General features: G+C 41.4%; 1 protein-coding gene across 2 annotated transcripts in view; it reads right to left on the bottom strand.

Annotated features, from left to right (window-relative positions):
* Positions 1-26,653, bottom strand: part of nrxn2b (neurexin 2b) — a 760,536-nt gene that overhangs the window by 345,341 nt on the left and 388,542 nt on the right. For both annotated transcript variants that reach the window (XM_028564156.1, XM_028564158.1), the window contains 3 exons: positions 21,186-21,305; positions 19,393-19,774; positions 17,335-17,525 (listed from right to left, as the gene is read on the bottom strand). In XM_028564156.1, coding sequence (XP_028419957.1) covers positions 17,335-17,525; positions 19,393-19,774; positions 21,186-21,305 — 693 coding nt within the window. The remainder of the gene's footprint in view (positions 1-17,334; positions 17,526-19,392; positions 19,775-21,185; positions 21,306-26,653) is intronic.

The raw sequence follows: 26,653 nt of genomic DNA, 5'->3' as shown, positions 1-26,653 counted from the left end.
AAAGTTTGGACACACCTTCTCATTCAATGCGTTTTCTTTATTTTCATGACTATTTACATTGTAGATTCTCACTGAAGGCATCAAAACTATGAATGAACACATATGGAATTATGTACTTAACAAAAAAGTGTGAAATAACTGAAAACATGTCTTATATTTTAGATTCCCCAAAGTAGCCACCCTTTTCTTTTTTGATAGCGCTGCAAACCCTTGGTGTTTTCTCAATGAGCTTCATAAGGTAGTCACCTGAAATGGTTTTCACCTCACAGGTGTGCTTTGTCAGGGTTAATTAGTGGAATTTTCCCCCTTATTAATGGGGTTGGGACCATCAGTTGTGTTGTGCAGAAGTCAGGTTGATATACAGCCGACAGCCCTATTGGACAACTGTTAGAATTCATATTATGGCAAGAACCAATCAGCTAAGTAAAGAGAACTGAGTGGCAATCATTACTTTAACAAATGAATGTCAGTCAGTCCGGAAAATTGCAAAAACTTTGAATGTGTCCCCAAGTGCAGTCGCAAAAACCATCAAGCGCTACAACAAAACTGGCTCACATGAGGACCGCCCCAGGAAAGGAAGACCAAGAGTCACCTCTGCTGCTGAGGATAAGTTCATCCGAGTCACCAGCCTCAGAAATCGCAAGTTAACAGCAGCTCAGATTAGAGACCAGATGAATGCCATACAGAGTTCTAGCAGCAGATACATCTCTAGAACAACTGTTAAGAGCAGACTGTGCGAATCAGGCCTTCATGGTCAAGTAGCTGCTAGGAAACCACTGCTAAAGAGAGGCAACAAGCAGAAGAGATTTGTTTGGGCCAAGAAACACAAGGAATGGACATTAGACCAGTGGAAATCTGTGCTTTGGTCTGATGAGTCCAAATTTGAGATCTTTGGTTCCAACCGCATGGAGGAGGAGGTGTGATGGTGTGGGGGTGCTTTGCTGGTGACACTGTTGGGGATTTATTCAAAATTGAAGGCATACTGAACCAGCATGGCTACCACAGCATCCTGCAGCGAAATGCCATCCCATCCGGTTTCCGTTTAGTTGGACCATCATTTATTTTTCAACTGGACAATGACCCCAAACACACCTCCAGGCTGTGTAAGGGCTATTTGACCAAGAAGAAGACCAGACCTGAACCCAATTGAGATGGTTTGGGGTGAGCTGGACCGCAGAGTGAAGACAAAAGGGCCAACAAGTGCTAAGCATCTCTGGGAACTCCTTCAAGAAAACCATTTCAGGTGACTACCTCTTGAAGCTCATCAAGAGAATGCCAAGAGTGTGAAAAGCAGTAATCAGAGCAAATGGTGGCTACTTTGAAGAAACTAGAATTATAAGACATGTTTTCAGTTATTTCACACTTTTATGTTAAGTACATAATTCCACGTGTTCATTCCCAGTTTTGATGCCTTCAGTGAGAATCTACAATGTAAATAGTCATGAAAATAAAGGAAACACATTGAATGAGAAGGTGTGTCCAAACTTTTGGCCTGTACTGTACGTCAACTGGCAACCAAAACATTCTTTACCAATTATTGGGTGTTTTAAATATAAGAAGCTGACGTATCCCATGACACTACGATTATAACAAGTGAACAGATTACCCACTAAGAGAGCAGTTGACATAATATACACTCATTAGGACTGCAGCTAATAGTTGTTTTAGTTACTGATTAGTTTTTCGATTAACTGATCGTTTGTTTGGCAGTGTTGGGTGATAATTGACTCACGGTAACGATTCATTTATTTTCAAAATGAAAATAAAAACGAGGGACAAACATTGACTATACTTTTGCGAGATCTTGACTTTATTTTGCGAGATATCGTGTTTTATTTGCGATATCTCGAGTTTCATTTGCGAGATTTCGCAAATGCAACAAACAATAAGGCTAACCTTAGTAGCTACCGCTAGCTAGTAGTCAGCGCTACCTAGTATCTAACTAGCAGCACGATATCTCCTTGTTTGTCTAAATACATCCATTGTTTATTTTGATAAGCATTACTAATTAATACAAGCCAAAGTGAAGTTTTATATTTGAACAATGTCGTTGACTGTTGATGTCAATGACTGCAGGCTATTAACCTTAGTAGCTAGCACTAGTTTGTGTTATCGTAGAAACCGGTAGCAACATGCACATTCATGAGCTTCTCTCAACAACAACATCATCATCATCAACAGTCAACGACAATGTTCATTATAACACTTCACTTTGGCGTATTAATCAAAATAAACGATGGACGTATTTAGACAACCAAGGAGATGTAATCCTTATGTCGTGCTACTAGCTAGATACTAGCTAGCTAGCTAGCGCTAGCTACTTAGGTTAGCCTCATTGTTTGTTGGATTTGCGAGATCTCGCAAATAAAACTCGATATCTCGCAAAACAAAGTCAAGATCAGTGTTCCGGTATAGTCAGTGTCCCCATGTTTTTTTCTTCCTTAATTTATTTTTATTTTCCTTGTTTTTTTTCCTTCCTCCATGTCACTTCTGGGGCTCCATACTTATTAACATTATATTGCAGTTTATTTATCATACACATTTTATTTCTTTATTTTATTCAGAGGTGTTATTTGACTTTGACTAAGTCAAGTCTGCAGAGCGGTTATAACAGAGAGCATAAACTGTGCACACATGCAGCGGTGTGTCAAAGAAACGCCATCTCTATCTCAGCTCCACCTCCAGTGAGCAAGCTGGCTCTCTGATGAAAGGCAGAGATGAAGCGTCAGAAAGGAGACGGGAGGGTGGGAAAATGGCCAAAGCTCTGAGTAATGCCAAAGTAAATTGTAATGTAAGACAGGTCAGCGGGAGAGGAAAAAGGCTAAAACACACTGCTCTATTGCAGCACTCAAGCTACCTAGCCCATCATTTATTGAGAGAGCACTGACACTGTGCAGAAAAATAGAGGGGATAGAAAAGGACATGGGAGGGAAATGAATAAAAAGGACACAAAAAAAAAAAAAAGTGTGGAAGACAAGGACCTATATATTTAGGCTGAGTTAAAACTACGACTTGACACGACATTTGCTGTTGCCGTATTGACTCACGTATAAACAACGCTCAGCAAGCGACCATAATTAAGATGTGATTTATTAACACTTTTTAGGGTGCCTGGGTAGCGTGCGCGCCCATGTACAGACGTTTACTCCTTGACGCAGCGGCCGCAGGTTCGACTCCGACCTGTGGCCCTTTGCTGCATGTCATTCCCCCATCATTTTATTTGATAATGATATAAGTTATATAACTGGCTTTAAAATGTGTATCTAATGTGGAACTATGTCTGATAATGGTGATTAAACGTTGATTGATTAATAGTTAAGAAGAGCTGTTTACATTAATAATAATGAGGAAGATAAGGCAGCATCACCACCTGTGCTGATGATGTAGATTATGATATATTTATGGTGCCATGTGGATGAACTCCACGTCTCTCCCAAACTGCTTTCACTGTCTCCACGCTGCTCACACTTCCACTGCAGAGGTGCCATGCAGGAGCATGAAGAAAGCAGACATTTATACTTTCTGACGTGGAGTGCAAATCCAGTTATGCTGCATGTGATTTGTTTAGTTATTATTATGCAAATGGCTACAGGCGCAGCTCTGGCAGATCTTTATTACATTGCCTCTTCTCGCTCTGCCATTCACAGTCCTACACCTGGTGCAGACAGAAGCAGAGGTAAGGAGGAAACTGAATAAAGCACAAGTGGTGTACACACAAAGGCAGACACAAACTCAAACTGACATGGCTCACGTCTTTTCCCAACAGCATCAGATTTCAGTGGAAACCTCACTTCCAACACTCTCACCCTAACGAGTCTCAAGGGAACACTCCTGTACGAAATAAAAAAAAATTATTCTAAACAATTTCAATAAATCTGTTTAATTTCAAAAGTCTACCAGTGTGACTTTTTCTTTATGCTACTGATATGCCTGATTAGTTTTAAGATACTGCCCCTTGTTTCAAGAGAAATCTTTGAGCAAGGAAGTGCATTGTATCGGCCATATTAGAAGTATTTTATTGAGAATATTAAAATAGCAGAACCCTGTTTTTCCATGTCTTATTCTCATTGCGTTGCATAAACCATGGGGGGAAAACACCACAAAACATCTTGGAAGAAAAGACACATTTTAGCAGTGTGCATGAAGCCGAGGTGCTCCGCAATGTGTGTGAGAGTGATGGGCTCAGACTTCAATGAAATAAACATGGCCCCATCATATGCCTCTTTAAGCCTTCATATCTTTCTCATAACAGACCATAAAACTGCCAGAACACAGTAGAAGTGAAAGTAGCCGTTGGTAAACATATCTTTAAGGAAAAGAAGTCTTTGTATTTAAGACGGAGCCATTCAAGGTCTTTTTTGCCACTGACTTGAATACAGGGGTTTCATGGAACTAGCACCTAGTGGCCATTACAGTAGCATTAGGTTGGAACACATTCACAATGGGAGGTGTTTTTCTGCTTGGACTTCTGACAGCTTAATTAGACCTTGAAGCACTTCAACACGTGTAGCCCTTTGAGCTACAACTGCATACTCTGTCAAAGATCATGAGGTCAAGAGCATTTATGAAGAAACATTTGTAATCAGCTTAAAGCAGTTGCAGTGTTTTGCCTCCAGATGTAAATTATTTATCTATGCTTCTTTTCATGGGGGCTGAAGTAGAAAAGAATAGGATTTAAATGTTCACGTCTGGACAATCACATCTCCGCCTTGTCCTTCACTCCGTAGATCTCCAGAGCTGCTGATTTTAAAAGGCAGTTCACTCTGACGTGGCGTTACGTAGGAGGGTGATAATAAAAAGCAAAAGAGAGGGAGAAGAGAGATGCATTCTTCTTACATAATGAAGTAGACCCTGGCATTATAGCAATGACATTTCCTCTCCATGAGTACAATGGAAGGACAGGAAAACCCTCAGGATGTAATAATCTATGTATACCGTCTCAGGATAAATAGACTATGTTTGAAGTCCTCTCTGACACAGGCTCACATTGATAAGTGAAAATGTGAATGAACTGGTGACAGTTTACTCAGGAGGACAGAGGCTTGCACAGGGATACTGACGAGGGGCAACGAGTAACTGAAGAGAACCAGTGCTGCCCTGACAATAGCACCTGACAGAAACAGCAGAGGTGTCAGGGTTCTAAGAGGTTAAAGTTGCCTTCCTTTTATCTGAGAATGTGTGTATAATCACCTTTTTACTAAACGCTACAGTGTTCTTGAGCCAGACACTGAATCCCTAGCAGCTGCAGAGCGGCCGTTAATATTGCTTATCTTGATCCTCTTCTAAAAAAGGGTAAGCATAAGAAGAATCCCGCTTTCACAGAGGGGTAGCAAGGGGCAAATGATCTATGTAGTATGGCATTAGATATATTATAGACCAACTCCAAAATAAGGCAAAGGAGGTGGAAGCTGCTGATGGACACCAGCAGGAGACACCATTAGTCTTGCATTGAAAGAAGTTAAAATTGTTGAAGGGGTACTAGCCAGTGTGTTTTAGAGTGTATGGTTTATGGTCAATTTGTGTATGGCCATTACCATGGAAACCCATCATTCACAAACACACTGCGACTCAGAAATTATCTAGACGTTACCCGGCAGAGCTGTATGTGAGAACACAAATATTAAACAGACTTTGCCCTGCCAGTTCCTTGTACCAAGTCTGTGTAATGTCCGTTTGAACCCATGTGTGAATAGAGCAGCTCAGAATTCACACCGAGTGAGTGGGCGTGTTGATGACGTTTCTATCAGGCGGCTGGCACTACACTGGGAGAAAACAAAGATCGGAGGGTGAAGAAGGGGGATTTACACAAAGACGCCAACAAAAATGTCTAAATGGAGAGACACCGACTTGCGGAAACTTCTATCAGTAAGTGTCCTGCCCCTGCACTCTCTGCCCAGGCACCAGCCCTCGACGAAACCAACAGTAAGTCATAACGAGTCTGACACTGACATGCTAAGGCAGTGGTTCCCAACCTTTTTTCCTTGGCGCCCCCCCTACTCATGTCTAAGAAAAGCTGAGCCCCTCTCCCCGAAACCGAAGTTGAGGTAACTCTCGAGATAGAGTCTTACTTTCTTTTTTATTTGAGTTATCAGCACTGTTACGTTTCTCCGCCACGTTTCATTCATAAAATAGTGATGCCGTGGCGGCAGGATAAACGAGGATACAACAAAATATATAGTTTTCATACAGACTTTTGCATACATTATATATTCTAGTGTATTACCATAATTTGTACAAATATTGTATTGTATTGTATGTATTTATGTACAAATATATATATTTTTTTACCTCAACCTCAAACCAGATAAAGACTTGCGCCCACCCCTGTGATCTTTGCCGCCCCCCCTGGGGGTTCCCGGACCCCAGGTTGGGAACCACTGTGCTAAGGGGCAGCCCCAGACAATGTCCAGACCTGATTCTGCGGACATTTTTTCAGCGTTGATATGAGAAAACGGCTTGAGACGTCACTGATCCAAACATGCCACTCATCTGGGTCGGGAGGTCAGATATGCCTAAGGATCTTTACATCTGGAGTGTCAGCCAATTCTGTGTGAAGATAAATAGCTCATAAAAAGTTAAAAAAACTTCTGGAAAAAGAACAAATCACTTTACCGTCTATACACTCAGCAGGAAATAGGCACGTTATTATAGAATATATGTACCTCTGCAATCTTTTCACTACAAAGACAGAAACATATTTCCATTAATTTGCCTTTAAAGAAAGGCTTCCATTTGGTGTACCTGTACAACACAAAGTATTTTCCAGAGGGACATTTCACCAAATACGGATTATACTAACGCTTATTTTTGAAGTAAATGTCAACCTTGCATGTGTCTGGTGTCAGAGTAGTTGGTGTTAACACAGGAAGTGGTACAATCCAGGATTAGATAATCAACTAGTTTAGCTTGGTTTGTGGATCAAACGGCCAATCTCAATTTCTTTGCTGGCAAGAACAGAGCTTGTTAAAAAAGTATGTACCCGTTTGTCTTTCTCTCCTCTTCTCTCTCTCTCTCTCTTGCCAAACATCTCCTCCATATTGTGTTTCAATTTGTTCTGCTTTAGAGAAAAAAAAATGGAACATATTCAATGCCATCATTTTACAATTCCATGCAAGTATGCCTCATTAGAAAGCATCTTCAAAAGGAAGGGACAGGCACTGCCTGAATATTGCACGCCAAATTATTTCTCCTTCCTGCATTTCATCAAGCTGAAAAACTTTCCATTAGATTTGTGCTACTGTTGTTGTTATCCCTCATTAACCATAACGGCATTTAATAATGACATTAATATATTTGACATTGTCATGTTGCTTGCATAGTAAAAGCATGCTTGTGTTTACTTCCTTTTCCACATGACCAACACTGTTTACTTCAACGTCAGTGTTCTAAGAAAATGCAAGATGCAAACCAAACAGTGCTCCAACACTAAAACATGCAGTGTTGCGTTGTGTTTGTTTGACTAACTTTGATAATGTGTTGCTCCAGTTGTAAGAATTTGCGTGTTATGGTTAGGAAAGATCAATCGCCGATTTCCAACATAAATAATTCTGCCCAAAGCTGGTGTTGCTATGTTAATAATGCAACTGTGACTAAAAGTGTGACATCTAAGACACTTAGTGCTATGCTCTGGTACAGTAGTGCCATCAATTGATAAATACAGAGCCCCCTTGGGGTCAGCTGAGAAAAAAAACAAAAATCCGTTCCCTCGGTTTTATAAACTGTTCAGCAGTAAGACGGCAGTAAGACGAGTGCTTAGGGACCATCTATAAACTACAACGACACAGAAATATGTATTCATTTAATGATTAAATAAGGTAGTGTCTCCAAACTTACCTCAATTATAACTTGTCTCCTGCTAGTTGTACTACAGCACTTACTTTAAAAAAAAATATTTGGAGACACTACTTTATCTAATCATTAAATTAATAAATATTTTTGTGTCGTTGTTGTAGTTTATAGACGGTCCCTAAGCACTCGTCTTACTGCCGTCTCACCGCCGGCTGCTCGTAGAGACCAATGTTATTACTCCAGGTTGGAGGACGGCTCGTTTTGATGAAAATGAGTTTGTAGCTGGTTGTTTACCTTACTGCGGTAGGAAAGCTGCGTCATTTGTGATTTAATAACATTTATCTGTAGAGTAATTGATCCCGGAAGTTTGAATCTGTGAATATCTTTCTAACTTTGCACACATTTATAAAACTGAGGGCACGGATTATGAAACCGTGCGAACAGTTTATAAAACCAAGGGAACGGATTTTTATTCTGTGCGCACAGTTTAGTTTTTTTTTCTCAGCTGACCCCAGTTGGGCTCCGTAGATAAAAGTTGTTTGAGCAGTGATACTCAACTTATGGCCCAAGGGCCAGATTTGGGTGCCAGGTGCCGACCATTTTATAATTTGCAATTAAAATAATTCTAATAACCGCAAGAATTTTGTTTTGTACTTTCATTTTAAATAAGGTGCAAGAGTGCATTAAAAACCCGTCAAAATTTAGTTGTTTTTTTAAATATAACAAAAAAATGCCAGGGAAGAACCCTGGACCCCCTGACAGAGACCCTGGCTACACCCTGGATGTCCTCGAATCCTAAAAAAACAAACCAAAAAAATGGATAATTCTGATCGCATAAATGTGTATTTCAAACTGAAAGAGCTTTAATATGCTATAGCAGTGTATGTCTATGTTTATGAATCATTGCAACATTTAAGTGATTGCATGATGGAAGAGGTTCCAGCTATGTTTATTGTTGTATAAACTCTTTCAAATGTAACCAAAGCATTTATAATTAAAATGCAGTTGCAGCTATTAAACATAATACAATATCACATACTGTAGGCCATGTGTCAATCCTTGTGCCAAGGTAATTTAGTTATTAATAAGTCAGTTATTTTTGAAAACAAAGAATTTCAAAGAAAAATGAGTTATGGGCCTTCTAATGTTCATTCATGTTATCTGATAAACAATACTGACATCTGTTTATTAACTGGCCCCTGCCCTCCTGTCATTATGTACAAGGGGCCGCCGGGCAAAGCATATCCTCAACAGTTTTAATCAGAGGACATTCACTAATTACCATGAAGTAACCTTGGATTAAGGTGCTATGTGTAACATTAATGATCAATATATCAGTGTTAATTAATTGTGATACCTTTCGCATGATTAGCATGAACAAATGGAGACGAGTGGCCTCTGTCCACCCCAAGTAGTACTACCGATGCGGGCGTTCCTCAAAATAAAGACGTATCATTTAAACCCTATTGCTTTCTGTCACAAAGAGTATGCTGCTAATTGGTCCTGCTATCTTCCCCAGAGGAGGCTGCTTGTCTTCTGGGTGATGGTTTTGTTTATTTTTTGGTAATTATACCGAAGCCTCGAAACCAACATGGTAATTATGAATGTTAAAATGCTACAAGTAACACCTGGCAACCATGAAATCCAATACTTGTAAAACACTGCTGTTGACAGTTGAAACATTTCACACCATTAATGCAAAAATAATGCAACCAATCTCCCCCACCAGGTCCATGTGGCAAAATATCAAAAGGCACTACTAACACAGGCCAAGCAGCCCTCACAATATGAAGCATCAATGGACGGGCTGCTGCTGCTGCTGCTGACACGTTCCCGCAGAGGTGGAGGGGATGGGTTTGACGAAGGAAATCTCTCCTTTGCTAAGGAATGTATTCATTTATAATTAGCTGGAGCAAAGTAGCGCCTGGGGAGGAGTGCTAACCGACAATTTACACTGTATAGGATCCCCATTGTTGAACATCTTAGGCAATCATTAGATTGCCAAATCAAAAATCCTGCAGCTGAGATTCCAAGACAGATATTGTACATTCAATTTGTTACTGTTGTCTGATTGATCGCCCACCGGTCTATAACAGACATAATCTCATGCTGAATATTACTAGGAAAGGGGCAGGGTTCGAAATGAGGGGGGTCTGGGGGGGTCCCGGACCCCCCATAAGTAAGTCATAAGTCAAGAATTTATTTTTAGATTTTGGGGGGTCCCCGACAAATATTTTTAACATTAAAAATGATTGTGAAAATTATAGGTCTTTAGTGCTGTTTTGTATTTATAACAGGACTGTCAATCGATTAAAAAAAATTTACTAATTAATTGCACAATTTGCTGTAATTAATCGCGATTAATCGCTTTTTTAAATTGAGACTGAAGCTTATAATAATGGATATTTAAATGCTAAATCACTTAACTTTTTAAATATGAAGAAAGAAAAGGTTCTGCTAAGTTCAGAATGTTTAATTTCTTTCAGAACAACAGCAGCAACAATTTGGCTTATTTAGTCCTGCTGAAGGCTGCTGAAATGGCTAGAAACTGTCCGACTTGAGAGCAGATTTTTGTCACCGCCCCTGGCTGCTGTCGCCTGCTCTCGTCTACTTTACAGGCGAGGCGCAGTTCATCTCCAACGAGCCTATGTTCAGTCGGCGGCAGGGCAGTCGGGACTCACCCGGAAATGGCGAGTGGAATGAGGTGACTAGTCTCAAAATCTGACGAAAATCTTCTGAAATGAAGACAGATTCAGCAACTGCACGGCCGATTTCTCGCTTAAAATGTTTTCAGAAACATGTTTCAGTGAACTATTTTAGTACAATATGAGATCGTATTCTGAACGGCCGCCATGACAGTCTGGCTTTGGATTTCCGGAGAAAACAAACCCATGTGACGCGTTCGTCCAATCAGCTGCCGGTTTTCATTACTTGGGCAACAATACAGAGTAGCGCCGCCTGCTGTTATGTAGACGTATTACGTTTCTCAGCTGCCACATGAGGTAAACAAACACAGCTGCGTTAATTTCTTAAATTTTTTTTAACGAGTTAAATATTAAAAAATGAACGCAAAAATGAACGCGTTAATTTTGACAGCACTAATTTATAACAATAATTTATTTATTTCCTAGCGCGATTGGGCAGCAATCAGGGCAGCTCATAGCATCACAGATTGTTGTTGTGGTCCTCCGGCGCATACAGTACAGTCTATGGCGCAGACACGTATGTTATTGTTGAACGCGGCAAAAACGAAGCCTCACAAAGAGTGAAATCCCTAATGAAAATCTTGTAAGTGCTTCAATTATGTTTATATCTCCATAATAATTGCTTATTATAGTAAAATATTTGGAGTTGGTGTTCCTATATCAAAAGTTGCATTAACTAACTTAGATACCCAGTGTAACGTAATGATTACAAGAGTGCGTCTGTTAACGTTTCTTGCTAGCTGTATGTGTATGAAGCATAGGTATGAAGCCAAATAATCTGCCAGCTAACAGCAGACATATAGCAGTTAGACTAGTTATTCAAAGCTAGCATAACAACCTAATTGTCCAGTCAGTGATTACGAAAGATAGCGAGGACTTAATTCAAGTGTGAGTTGATTAAAGTGAATGTAATTTGAGCATGAACGAGTGTACATGAGCGCTTGGTAAGCTATCTAGGAAGCTAATATTATTTTTCTTAATTTAGAATCCTGCATCATGGAGAGAGAAAGAGGAAAAAGAAAGATCACCGACTTTTTTCAAGGGTAAATTGTGCCTTTGTTATACCATGGCTGTTGCTGGGTGAAATTGTAGATATATTGGTCAATTGTCCACAGGTGTCTTCATTAAAATTAATTTAATATAGCCAAATGTTTTACCATAATAATAGTAATTAAACAATATTTTGCACTATAGAATACAGTTAAAAAGGCCAGCTCACAGCAGCCCAGCCCAGCCAAATCAAGCTCAGCTTAGGCCAGTCAAGCTACTGTTCTGTAGGTCTTCTCTCCAACCCCAGTTATCACTAACCTAATGAAGTTGTTAACAAATAAATAAAATATGTGCCTGGTCACTTAACATGTTGATTTTGAATAATGTGGTTACTATTGGACTATTGTAATTTTAATGGCTTATAGTCATGTTAGAATATCTTACTTTTTTTTTTTTTTTAAACGTGTCCCTAAAGATTTTAGTTCAGGTTATAGATTGACTACTTTAAAACAAAGTAAACCATCTAATGTAGGTACAGTCTTTATAGACATCATTATTCAATCCAGCGGCTAGTTGTTTTACAATTCCATTAACATAAGGGATGAGAAATGCCATTTGTATTTGATCAAACCCTTGGAAGGTGCATGGTGCTGCCATAATGAGTACACCTTGCTCAAGGAAAGAATGACTGTTATCCACTTTGTCATGTCAGGGATTTATATAAGGTGCTGTAACTTTGTTGCTCCAGAATTAGAGGGTTACCTGTTAGATTATAGCCAATCCACTTCTCCAGACACCACTACAATACTGGGACTAAGGAACACTCTCTCTCTCTCCCTCCACTCCTTTTATAGCACAACACTGAGTTTTAGTCTGCTATGACTACGGCTGCAGTAGCAGCACAGCAAGGATTTCACAGTATGGCTATGTTCAGAAGATTGTGGCGTCCGGTGACTTTCCCGCGCAGAAGCTTGAGTGAAGATAATGACCTCTTCTGAAGAGTCCACCATGTTTTTTTAATCCTCCGTGTTCTCCTTGGCTACTAGCAACTGCGTGGAGGAGGGACGGGGGTGCATGCGCAATCACGGAAGGCTTGTATCATGTGGACACGCCAACAGTTTTGTTGTCATTACTTAGAATTCCTCATGGTGTAGACAGAAACTACCCCCTATAGCTTTAAGAAGCACAAATTCCAAGTATCAAAGACATGCACTCACTGTTTGGTACTAAATAGTGTTATCATATTCAGCTTTTTATGATGTATTGTATTTTCTACCCAAAGGGTTTTTTCTGTATTATCATGTTTTACCATCATATTGCAAAGCGTTGCTGGCATATTTGATAAGGATCCTTTATACCGCGTTGCACGGTACAATAAACATGACTATTCCATGGCAATGTGACATTACGTTGCTATCACTGTGTTCTGCAGGTTGTCAACAGGATGAGGAATCCATATCCTCTGTGTGTATGTTTAACATGTCTTCTTCTGAGACTGGCATTCACTATACAGAACTTGATCCACTCAATGCCATCCTCGGGGACTGTGTGTGTTGTTCCCCTCACCATACTTTAGCTGACAAAGAGGGATGCCTTGAAGATTTTTTTGCCTGTACAAAAACAAAGCAAAGGAAGACAAGGAGCGCAAAACCCATTTTTCCCATTTTCTCTGGGCAATTACACAGATAAAGCTTGGAAAATTGTGTATTTTTTTCTTTTTTTGAAATGCAGGCAGAAATGGTGGTTCAAACAGAGCAAAGAGATTGTGAGAAATGGCTTATTGTTGCCATTTCTTGTGTTTGATCTGTAAACACTTTGTGCGTGACTGCTGAACAGTCAGAAAAGCGTACATGGGATACTCTGTGTGTACACAAATGTAAGAGGGAAACAAAATTCTGCCCATCATATATTATGCTCATTTTCAGGTTCATAATTGTATTTTGAGGTTGTACCAGAATAGGTTTACATGGTTTAATTTTCAAGAAACACCATATTTTTGTTGTACTGCACATTGCTGCAGCTCCTCTTTTCACCCTGTGTGTTGAGCTCTCCGTTTTAGCTACAGAGTGAGGCATCACACTTCTGTTCCATCTTTGTTGGGAGTCACACATGCGCAGTAGCTAGATAAGGATCACATCAGATAGCGGTTTGTTTCTACAACTTTGGTTAGTACAAGGCAGGATTAGCTAGGAGACTTCTTCTAAACGAGGGCTCACTTCCAACTTTGCGTGGAATACCTGCAAAACAGGGACATGGAAGTAGTTGTTTTGTAGATTATGGTGAAGTAGTGTGTGTTGTAGCAGTGTCTTGCTATTGAGAACGAGTTAGCCACCTCGTCTCGGCTACGGACGTAGAAAGCCCTGCAGATTTTGAACAGCTCACCCGGAGACTGAGGGCAGAAGACCTTCAGAAACTGTATCTCACTCACTTCTTCCAAGTTTGTATGCGTGTGGAAGCACCAGAGACACAAAATAACACCCCAAATCCCAGAAAAAGTGTTTTTTTTCATAATATGGACACTTTAATAGAACATTTGTCCATGTATTTGTCAAGAGTCTTTCTACACTTACACACATGTTTAGGCCTGGTGATTTGCTCTCTAGGGTGTGAGGGCGCTACAGTGTTGGAGCTGTGCATGATATTTTGGGAACGTGACCGTTCCCATGCCCAATTAGACGAGGGAATTGAGGATAGAGACATCTTAACCCCCGCTAAAGCGAGATTTACAACCATTATTTTCCCCACTAGCACAGCGAGTTGTACAGATAAAGAAAAGGAACCCTGAAAATGAAGATGTCTCAAAGTGGCTCACAGATTATTAACACAGATGGAGGGTTACTCCCCAGCCATGTATACTGTGTTGATCGGGCACTGAGAAGGCAAACATGGCTGCCTTCTGTTTCATTTGTGAGACAAATCATTCAACGGGGTGTCTGTACCATAGAATATGCAAATGGAGCCCTTGTGGCTCTGTGGCGGACAGCGGAGCGATCTCGTCGACGCACGCATGTTTGGTGGTGTTTCATAAGAAGGAGGTACAATTTTCTGTTAATCACCCATGATCAGTGAGGGAATGCTCTCATCAGTTGTATTGCTCGGAGAACGCTGCTTGTCCCAATAATGGGAAAACAGATTATGTTTACATATTGTAAACTGCAATGACAGCTGAGGGTGTGTGTCTTGTTTGCGTGAGGGGGTGGGGGGGAAGGTTGCTATGAAGCACTTGTGCTTGATTAGAAAGGACACAGCTAAGGGACGGGGGGGGGGGGGGGGGGGAATGACGTTGGATAACGGTCCTGGTTAGGAAGCCAACTTCCTATAAGTCCTCCACTGACTGTCTCGGAGTTGATCGACAGCAGTTTCTGCCACAGCCGAGACAGAAGCAATCGATCAAAAAGAAAACCCTCCCAATTACCGACATCAATTACTACATTAACTGAAAGAGATCACAAGAGTAGATATGCCGCAAAGAGTGCATGGATGCACAGGAGGTTAGTTTTATCTATAAATCACACACAATGTCTAATGAATGCATATTGCACTGCAGCTTGCTATATTCAAAAACCTTGAAAGCAAGCATTCATCATATCTAGTAATTACTGATTTCTTAATTGACATCGCAGTCTTGCGAAATGAGCACACAAATAATATGATAATTTGCCTTCTCCAAAGCACATGTGACGATAATATAATCTGCCATGTGCGTGATGCACTTTATTTGTATTTCACCAGGAAATGCAGTGAGATCAGGCTGCTAACTACATGTCTCACTGCTAAAACCACCACAGCTAATTGTACACTTTTCAGTCCTTGTGTCTCCGGCTTATAAAAACTTGTTCTGTCTTCAGTACCCTTGTCTATAACCCAGTGTAGGGACACTGGCATAGTGCCATTACTCTATAACCCCCCTTACGATAATAATTTTTTTCAACTGCACTATGCACACCCCAAAGGACAAAACTGAAAAAAGTCCGTCAATAAATCATGCCTTCCCAAAAAAAAAAATAGAATCTTGTGGCCCTGTTTGATCTTTTGACTTCTCACATCCTTCAGTGGCCCCAGGGGCTCATCCTGACTTCTGATGTGTCTTGCATAACAACCCTCCAGTAGCCTCAAGAGCACTCCACACTCTGGGACATGGCACAGACAAAATCAAAGTGAATCATTCAGAGCTAATCTTAATATTACTACAAACAGACACTTGAAACAGTGTTGTTAAAATTGCTTCACACTGTCCACTCTCAACATCCTTGGGTCTTTCTTCCAAGTAGCTCTTTCTTTTTTTTTTTTTTTTTTTTTTTTTTTAAAGATTATTTTTTTGGGCATTTTTAGGCCTTTAATGACAGGAAAGCTGAAGAAGTGAAAGGGGAGAGAGAGGGGGAATGACATGCAGCAAAGGACCGCAGGTCGGAATCGAACCCGGGTCCGCTGCGTCGAGGTTAAACCTCTACACATGGCCGCCCGCTCTACCAACCGAGCTATCTGGGCGCCGTAGCTCTTTCTTTTTGACTTTTGACTTTTATTCTCTTGCTGTCACTCTCTTCCAAATAACACATCAGAAAACCGGACTTCTGAGGTCTAAAGCTTACAATTACCTGAGCCTCCAGCCCCAGTCTCCCAGCACACCAGCGATACCTGCTCACTTTTAAGTGCCTTGTAACCGCAGCTATTATTTCAAGACGGTTCACGCGGGCAAGGTATTTTAAAGTCATAGAAGGTAAAGCTGTCTCCATCAAAAGATAGTCATCATATTGCGGGTAAAAGTCAAGTGTACCCAACAGTGACGGTGGAAACAAGTGAAAGAAAAAAAAAAAGAACAAAGCTGAAGGATGGATAAAGTGATAAGCTATTATTGTTTTATGGCATGATTCTTTGTTTTCAACTTCTGTGATGTTGGATTAAGGTCATATTGGGGTACCAATTGGTAAAGGATATAGCTCTTATATTGCCCTGTTCCTGTAAATCCAACCATCTGTTGAAAGAGGGGGGGAGGGGGGGATGGGGGGGGGGAAGAGACGGACGAGATATTTCAAGGTGAAGAGGATAGGCGAGCACAGATGCTGCCAGACTTTTGTTAAGTTTTATTTCACCCCCTGTCCACTCTTATTTGCCAGGCACATTTACACTTGGCAGCGTCATTTCGTTTGCTCTGTGTATCCTGGGCCCTTATATAGTGTTTATATATATATATATACACACAAGCACATGCAATTTCTGTAAGCCTGGGATATTTTGAGTCATTTTTGTGAGGTACACACATTCAGGCTGCCTTACAAGGTGCCACCTGCTCATCAGATAAACACACACACATTTACACTCCGATGGCGCAGCATCGGGGCCAACTCGGGGCTCAGTGTCTTGCCCAAGGACACTTCGACATGGGACTGCAGGGCCAGGGATCAAACCACTGACCTTCCGATTGGCAGGCGTCATCACTAACACTGAGCCACAGCCGCCCCGAGGTATGCACGAAGAGAAAAAACATGCCTCACAAAAACACCAAGGTAGAATTGTGCTCTGTGCATTAACAGCAAAGATAATTATAACATTTTGTTACGACAGATGTGTTATTTAAGGACAAAAGTTTGACAAACACTCCACTACAAAAAGTAGGAATTCTTCAGTGACTAAGAAAACCAACAGATGTACAGTGTGGACCTACTCCAAAGGCCACTGTGATCCTGAAAAGCGGCTCTAATTTAGATGGATTTGAGCTGGCATGTGTTCATGGCCACCTTCCAACAACACTTAAGGTACAGACCAAGGATGACACAGGAATAGTTATTTCCTGTCAGTGGTAATGTTTTCGGGGAAGAATGTATCACTGCGAGCTGGAACGGCCTGATGTTACCTTTGAGGTCCAGGTTGCGGGCTCCATTGGAGTGCTGCGTAACGGTGCGTGAGTCGATCTTGAGTGTGTGTACGTTGTTGGCGTCCCGGGACACCACCACGTTGTGCCACTGGTTGTCATTGAGGGGCTTGTCCGAGTTGCCCTTCATCAGCGACGGCCCGTTGCCGAGATCGAAGACGTAGTGGACGTATCTGTGAAGACGGATGTCAGAGTAGAGCGAGTGTGTGAGTGTGTTTGTCTGGCTGTTATTACAAAGCTAATGCAATAACTGCTCCTGAAGGAAAGGAAATCAAAAAAATTTCAGAGGAAACGGGGACAAGCACCAGTACTAGTTAGAATTCAAACTGTGTTTTCTCATCGCAACAACACTCTCCTACTTTGTCTCCAATGTCCCGATCCTGTTCTCTATCTAAGAATATATTTTTGAAGTAAATAATGTTACCAGTTTGTATGGCTGCACATGAGGCCTGGGATTTATTTACGAACTGGTTTGACATGTAAATATAGAAACCTGTTTTTGTCTAAAAGCCCTTGTTTGCCCAAAGGCAGACAAGGTGGCACGGTGCCCCCGTTCACACAAATATGGCTGTCTTTTGTGTTTTGGGTTAAGGCTATTGTGGCTGTTTCATTCAAGGTGTGTGTGTGTGTTTTTTTTTCTACCTCAATTCCAATTCCTTTATGTAGCCTCTTGTCTTTGTGTGGCAGAGGCAGCTCAGGCTTTGTGTTGTAACATTGCTGACAATAGAGCACAAGAGGAATAGAGATACACAAGGAAAAGCCTCTTTTTGATACTCTAATTAGGAACAGCTTTTAGGGTGATACAATTGACAATTCAAACCAGTTTATTTCTGGTTTGTGCTAGCTTCTAGCTTATAGAAAATGTTGCCAAACACTGTGCCGGTCAGAGAAATACATTGTGCTCACAGTTATGCATTAACAGTTATCAGTTAATGGAGTGTAAAATAAACACCCAAGAGACAAGTTTTCAAGAAAAAAAACTTGTCTCTTTGGAATTTAATATTTCTCTACTTTCTGCTTCCCAGCAGTATGTGCAGCTTTCAGCTGAGCTTTAAACTTTCATGGACGACTGATTATGATAACTTGCACTAAAATCACTTTTATCCAGCCGGCCCTGATTCAAAGCAGCATTAAGTGACCCGCAGATCCAAGTTTACTTTGAAAGACAAAAGCTGTGTTTCATACTTTTTATCACATAGTACAATATCTACTTTTGTTGCCAAGAACATACATTTTAAATGAATGATAGTTCAGGACCATTTTCTTGATTTGTGCAGTAATCAACTGACAATCCACCGGACTCCTCACTGTATTTCACACAGTGTGCAATAGGGCTGGGTTTCAGTACTCAATATCTTTAAAAAGGTATGGACCGAAATATGCCAGTGCCAAACTTTTCCAGTCAAACAATAGCTGCATTCCATCCATTTTGTACCCAGATCGAGAAATAGTTCCCTAATTGTATGGTTTTGCTCACAGCCAATCACCGCAAGTGTTCTTCGATTAAATGCAGCGTGGGATTGGCCCACTATCTATACAGTCACTCAACTTTATTTGAACATTTTCAAAATGTATTTGTGTACAAATCATTTGGATGGGCAGGAGTGGTGACGGCATTTTACGCAATTGAATGCTTCCATTCCATGATGGGTATCGAATAAAGTAGACATTTTTTTTCCATCAAATTAAGTACTGGTATTGGTATTGTTATTTTCAAAATGATACCCAGCCCTAGTGTATAAAATGCATTCAATTTTGCCGGAAATGGGCTAGTTCGCTTGGCAAAGTGCAAGTGCTTTACAGCACAAAACTGACTTTCAGTATAAAAAGGGCTGAGGCTTTCATGTTTTCTGTCAATGGCAGATTGGAGAAGAAGTAAAAGCCCAACTGAGAAATTGCTTAAAATGTATTGTCATCACTGAAGCCAAACACAAAGGGAATTTTGGAAAAGTAAATATTTTGTGACAGCGGGCAGCAGAGTTTTCGGGGGATCTATAACCTTTAATGTTCATTAATTAACTGAAATCACACGGGACTCACCCCTTCACCAGTTCCACGACAATAAAGTCACTCCCGTCTCCAGAGTTGAAGAGCATCAGGCCGTCCGGCGTGGTGGTTTTAAACTGAAAGAAGAGGTGCATGGAGGCGTAAGCTTGCAAAGTGGCTAGCGCTAAGTAGCTTCCTTTCGTTCGAAATGTCACCGGATCTGCAATGATGTGACGCATGCCAAAGCGGGCGTTCAGTTCGCAGTAGGAGATGTCCCCATTTTTGCACTGGTCTAGGTAGGGCACCCCGTTGAAGGTCAGGCCCTGGAGGTGGCCAATGAAGTGCGAGGGCACCACAGATATGAAGCGTCGCTCGGTCATGATGCCCGTCTCGATGTTGTGGAACTCGAGACGTGTGTGGGCACCAGTCATCTGGCCTGAAATGGTGGAAGGTACAGAGAAAAAAAGAAACAGCTTTTACTCAGAACTCAAATGGTAGCACATGTTCTCCATTAGGCAGCATAAGGCATCCTGGGAAAATGTTTAGGATTATGTCACACTGTAACACTGAGAAAGGATTATAACCATTCTAAGCAGACACATTAAATACGTTTTAAAGCGCCATACGTCAAACTTCTAGAGATTTATACTTTCTGTGGAAATTGTACGTCAAACTCAAGGTTATCATGAAACATTAACATGCAATTAACTGTAAAGCAATGCATTGCAACTCTTAAATTCCTTTATCTGCTATAGTAATTTAGTGATAAGCACATATTATATGATTTTGGCATATCTCTATTATGCTGATTAGATCTAAAATTGATTTTAGTTGCTTGCGAAAACAGTGTGTGTACAGTATAAGGTTTTATTGTATAGGCGCACAAAGGTTGAGCCTATTTATCTAACCTGCTGTGAAGGTAATTATACAAGCATAGCATTGCAGAAAATCTCTTGTTACTGCTCTGCATGCCACAATTTATATTATGTTTACTGGGAGATGTGGAGTAATGAGCTTGGCAAGCTGCCGATTATAATGCCTTCCCTGCTAAAGCCTGGCCAGCCCTGCAAGGACTCCCTGGGCGTTGCTTCTTTTTCCTGTCCCATGAAGCAGTTTGTGAACCAGTCAGAACTCAGCAGGGGCATTCCTCGCTTCTGGCTTCAGCGTGCCCACTCTCCTTCCTTCATCTAGTAAACACCTTTTTCTCACCTCTTCCCTGCCATCCTTGGCGGTGGAGTCACGGGCGAGTGCCCGTGACTCCACCGCGTTTCTTGAACTTCCATCCTTCTCTTGCCATTTTCCTAGAAGTTGGCAAAAACCTGTACCTCCGTACTTTGTACACAGTTGCTCGCTCTCGGTCGGTATATGCTTAAAATAACATCTTCCTCTTTCATTTAATTTTGGTGCCAAGTCTAAATTACACACACGTAATCCTTTCAGCTCTTTATAGTATACGTGCATGGGTTACGTGCATGGGTTTGCAGGGGATGATCTCGTTTACCATGTCCAGTCTTAAATGAGACATACTGAGTGAAGGTGGGTACGATTGTGCCCATATTAAGGTTTACGTAATGATTTTTAGCTCACTTACCACTCTCCCTAAAGATCAGTTTAATAAGAAATTAATACCACCTCCATGTCTGATTTATTGTCATCATAATTAGTCACCTTCTGCTTTCAAATGAGTCGTTTTAATGAGAAATGGCAAAACAGTTGACTTTCTGTGGGTGGATGCGTTATTGTGGAGTACTACATGCAGATCTGTGACCACATCCTCACACTCACTATGGTGTCATTCACTGCCTCTTACCCCAAAGGCATCCCTCTGTGTGGCGAACACAACTAACCTTCTACTGTGACATTATCCACAGACAGCTGCAGGTTCTTGCCTCGTCGCACCACCTTCACCATGTGCCACTCGTTGTCGTTCAGCTTCTGCCCCGCGAACAGCGTCTCAGGTCCTTTGCCTGTAAAAGGAGGGGGTGGAGGGGGGGAAATCAAATCACAAACAGCACAGCAGGAATGCTGCGCGGGCCTACTCATGCACCCACACACACACAGTTCGCACACAGTTTGCACACAGTAGGTGACAGTGCTCGTGGAGAAAACCTGCATGTTTCACAACACTCACACTATGGATTCTCCCAGTATACAGGAAAATGAAAGGAATCAAATATCCGGCCTGACAGACTGTAAAATCGAATGTCTTCTCAAAGGCTCACAGCGGTGCGGCAGGATGTCATCAAAGGCAGTGGAACAAATAAGTCATAACTAGTTGAGGGGGTAGATTAGAACAGCAAGCCAACGACAACTGGAGATGCGGTGTTACACACGGTATACAAAGTCGTGTTTCGCATCTCAGGTTTAGCACATAGACGAGAGATGGTTTAACCGCTCATGCCCCAAAATGCTCTCCTCCCTGATCCCCCCGCTTCCACTCCCAATTCCCTTCTCCTCTGCCACTGAAGGAGACAGGAGTTTGATGCAACAGCATCTAGGGTTGCAGAAATGCCTATTAGAGCCATATTTACATAAGCGTCTTTTCAAAGTAGGGAACAGTCTATTTATATCATGCCCATGACCTATTACAGCAACATTAGAACTAATGCCACTGAATGATTAAGACAGCAGTCATGAATCCCTCTTTCAATGCACCATGAGGAGTTGACGTGATTCATGGCTGACGTCAAGGTGGTGGCTTGTGCCGGTTAATAGCTGTGTCGAAAGTTTCAATCAAATGATTCAATAACAGACATGCGTGAGTGGCATGGGACGCGACAACAAAACTGTAAATCATCCCCCACGTGGCTTCAGAAGCTGAAATGACGGCCTGCCAGTAGTGGGCGTGCACAGTGTCATGGCACCCAGGTGAAGGAAATCAGTGATAAGAGAGGAGAGGGAGGATTCTGTAAACAACGATATAACGAGGGGAGACTTGCACCACATCGGCAGCAGGGCAGACGGAAATAGCAGAATGCTGGAGGAGTCTAATCACTTCCATTAAGCCACCTTCTATACTCTCTGCCCTTTTAGGAAGCTCCGGAGTGCAGCAAGGGCCATTGTGGCTGGTGAATAAAGAAATGTGACAAAGACGATGGGCTTTCTTACACCATTAAAGGAACACGCCAACTTATTGGGAATTTAGCTTATTCACCGTAACCCCCAGAGTAAGACAAGTCCATACATACCCTTCTCATCTCCGTTCGTGCTGTAACGCTGTCTGACGGTTCCAGCATTAGCTTAGCTTAGCATAGATCCTGCAGGTAACTAGTTCCAACTAGCCTACTGCTCCGAATTGTGACAAAAGTGACAAAATAACGCCAACATGTTCCTATTTACATGTTGTGATTTATAGAGTCACAGCGTGTACTAAAAACAAGGTAACATGAGACACAGCCATCTTCTAACAGTAAACAAACCGGGAACTATATTCTCAGACAGGCTTGCTGCGAGCATATCACTCCGCCCAAGTACTATATTCTTCCGCCTGAGAATATAGTTCCCGGTTTGTTTACAGTTAGAAGACGGCTGTGTCTCATATTAGGTTGTTTTTAGTACACGCTGTGACTCTATAAATCACAACATGTAAATAGGAACATGTTGGCGTTATTTTGTCACTTATTCGGAGCAGTAGGATTACTGGAACCATTCACCTGCATGTTCTGTGCTGGGCTGATGCCGCTGGAGCTGTCAGACAGCATTACAGCACGCACGGAGATGAGAAGTGTATGTATCGACTTGTCTAACTCTGGGGGTTACGGTGAATAAGCTAAATTCACAATAAGTCGGCGTGTTCCTTTAAGACTGATGATTTGTTTATCACAGATCTAATATTAGAAGTCCAGCTCTACGTCTGGGGACAGTGGCTCTTTTGTGACTGGTGGGCTGGCTGGACCGTATTTTACCAGGTGCTAGACTGGATGATATAGTACAGTCTGGCGAAATATGATTGTCCCCTTCCCAGTTGTGTGTGAAATTATGTAGTCTAGATGAAAAACGGTCCCATCAATTGATGGCCACACTTGGCAAGAACAGACACATGGCCCACTGGAGAATTGTTTTCCCATTTACTCTACTTTTTTATTATATTGTTGTTTTCATGGGCTTTTTTGTCTTCAGCCACATGAAATTGGATAGAGAGACCTTTGTGTGTGAAGTAAATATAAAGGAAAAGACTGCAACATTGTTGGCAAAGAGTGGATGAAAGTTAGCAGCAGAGAAGTTAAGGCTGATACAAAGATACCTTTATTGCCCAGGTATCACTGCAAACAAGAAAGCTAAAAGCTAGCGGTCCTGGGTTAAATAAGCTGCTAAGTCTTTAATTCAGCCACTGGCAGAGAGAAGTAGTCATTGCCAGAAAAAACATAAGGGGGAAGCAGGGCTCATTAATTAAAGAGCTGGCAATTATTAAAATGCTCAAAATTCTCATCCTGCCACTTGTGCCCTCTCACTTTGTCTCGGAGATCAGCAGGGCAAAGGGCTGCAATCACACAAACAGAAGCATCCTCTCTTTATCTCTTTGTTCCCGTCCTCTTTCTGTCACTTTTCCTTGCACTTTCTTAATGTGTCACATGGGAGCTGAAGAGGTGTCAGGGACATTTCTTTAACTAAGTGTAAAAGTAGCCAGGATTGTGGATTATCTTCATTGCCTGTGTCAACACACCATAAAAGAGAGGTGTGATGTTTACGGAGTTCTGCATAATTTCGAGTAGTCATCCATCATTGGTTGCTGTGTTCTCTCTGTAAACAACCTTGATTAATGCAACTGGATCAATGGAACACGAGCCGTCAGCCAATGGCTGCAGGTTGTTGTCATCAGTCTCTATTCAGGGTGTGTGGTTTCAGTTGCAGCAGTGAGTACTCAAACACAGTTGTACAATCATTATGTCTAAACCCCAATCAAAACAACTTCAGAGTCTGAAGCTGCTCATCAGTCAATGATGACAACCTTTCCATGATGAAAATCAGGAAACGATAGATGATGAATGTTTTCCTTTCCTCTGAAAGTAGCAGAGACAAAGATTGCCTCCACTGATGGAAATATGTGACCTCCCAGAAGCCAGAGATGCTTAAAATAGAAGGACCATCTGACAAACTGAATACGATGCCAAGGAAAAACACTATCCTATACTATGAGGCAAGTTTCATTTTGTTTCAGTTGCATTCTACATGAAATCAGACCAATGGGTGGTCCAGCTAACATCCCCATTGTCGTTCCAAATCATCCATCAATCGTACCAGCGAGCTTTCCCGACATGGTTATTAAGCTAACGAGTGGGCCAGAGGGCTCGAAAATGGCCAAAGAGGAGCGATCACTGCTAGCCAATGTAGCGGCCAAAACAACAGCGCCACGGCATGATAGGGCCACATGCAGTCCCTGGTGAGTCTGCTGCTGGTGCGACAGTAAACGACAACACAAGCAGCCATGAGTCATGCAGCCATACTTGGGGGCAAACAATTGTCAGGGTCGCTCAAGCATATGTAGCTAGAGTGTTGAGGGTCATGGGTGACAGCAGGGTGTGTCAGCAAGTCAACTTTTTGCTAGGAGGGGTAGAATGTGATGATGACCTAATGAGACAGTTCATAGCCCAATTAACTCAGTCCCACTGGTGCCCAGACTGAGCTGTTGAGAAAAACCTACTGTATGTTCAAATGCTATGGGAATTAGGATTTGGATCAAAGGTAGCAATGCACTTCTGTTAATTAAAACATTACGGTAACATTGGGAAGTCTCCAATCAGCCTTCACAGAACAGATAATTGTGTTGAACTTATAGAACAATGCTGTGCCCTGAATATGCAAATGACTCAACTGAATAGCGGGACCCGGGCTACTGTGTTAGTCAAATTTCCATAACAGTAGATCCACTTCTACAACAGCATCATATTCTCTTTTATGAGGTTTGACAGATCCTGCCATCCTCAAGTATGGGATACAGTAGCGAAATGCCAGTTCAAGCTCTGTGATTTAAATTCCCTGGGAGAGAACATAAATATGAGAAGCTAGCACTCGGGAGGTCGAGATTTTCCGCGATGCCACACACATTCATGCAGTCGCACTCGCTAGCACACATTAAAAAAAAGAAAAGAAAATGTACATATAACAGTGGACTGCAGTCCAATTAAAATGGCTCCTTGGTACAGTGTTTTATTCTCAGCTCAGCAGCCCCACTCTGAGGAAAGAGTGGGGCTGCTGATACTGACTGTTAGAAAAAAAGGGGGCGAGAGAAAGACTGAGGAGGGGTGAGAAAGAAAGAGATAACAGAAAACGTAGGGATGAAGGTGGATACCAGATGATTGAAATGGATTTTTTTATGCAAAACAGCTGAGGAGGATAGAAATCTGACCAAGAGAGACCAAATGCTGACCAGGGGGAACTGCAATGTCTGGCTTTTTTTTGTGAATTAATATGGAAAAGAGGGGGATAGAAAAAGATGTCTCCATAAAATTCCTGCTTAGCCAGGCAGACAGATGTGGGAATATAGGTGCATGTGTAGTGTGAGTGTAGGACTTCTTTATGTTCAAGATTAGCATTTTACTACCAGGTGATAGACCTCAGGCAGCCCCCTGTTGTGCACCCATCTGGGGAAGCACATTGTACATTAACACACTGTACTGTACACTCGCACAGACTATTGCACATACTTGAGCAGGTGCATTAAATATATGCTCTTTAAATAAAGAGAGAATATGTGTTTTTTAAAACTAAAACCACAGGAAATATCCTGCAGGAATGTTATTATATGTATTGAATGACTGCAATTTAATGATAATAATATGTTTATCACGCAATTTGAAAATGTCACAGGAATCAGGATTGGGCCATCACCTAGTATGTGATGCATGATCATTTTCTTAAAAACTAGATGATTATTGTCAGAATTAAATTGGCATAAAAAACACATTTGAAAAATCTTTCTAAAAACAGCAAAGCATTATACAGATGTGGAAAAAAAAACTAATGTCTTGGCTTTATTGATAAGCATATCATATTTTACGAAAGGTAATTTATTTATTCATTTCATGTGTTATTTTCTACCTATGTGACTCTGTACCAGCTAAGCATGTGTCAAAGAAGAAATTAATTGAAAATGTGTCTGTACTGTCTCAAACAGAAGCATGCACAGACCAAACATACTTGAATTTAAAACCCAAAAGACAGCGGATGCAATAGGTCCTTCCAGTAATCATTAAGGCTTTAATCAGTGTTTTTTGATTGCTTTCAAAGTTATTGAATGTACTGTGTGTTTTCAGCTTATTATCCATGGTGAATGATGTGTATAGATTAAATAAAAAAAAAAACACACACACAGCTG

This window comes from Perca flavescens, chromosome 19 (assembly GCF_004354835.1).
Source record: "Perca flavescens isolate YP-PL-M2 chromosome 19, PFLA_1.0, whole genome shotgun sequence".
NCBI lineage: Eukaryota > Metazoa > Chordata > Actinopteri > Perciformes > Percidae > Perca > Perca flavescens.
The sequence above is the reverse complement of the archived record's forward strand: the minus strand, read 5'-3'. Positions and strand labels throughout refer to the sequence as shown.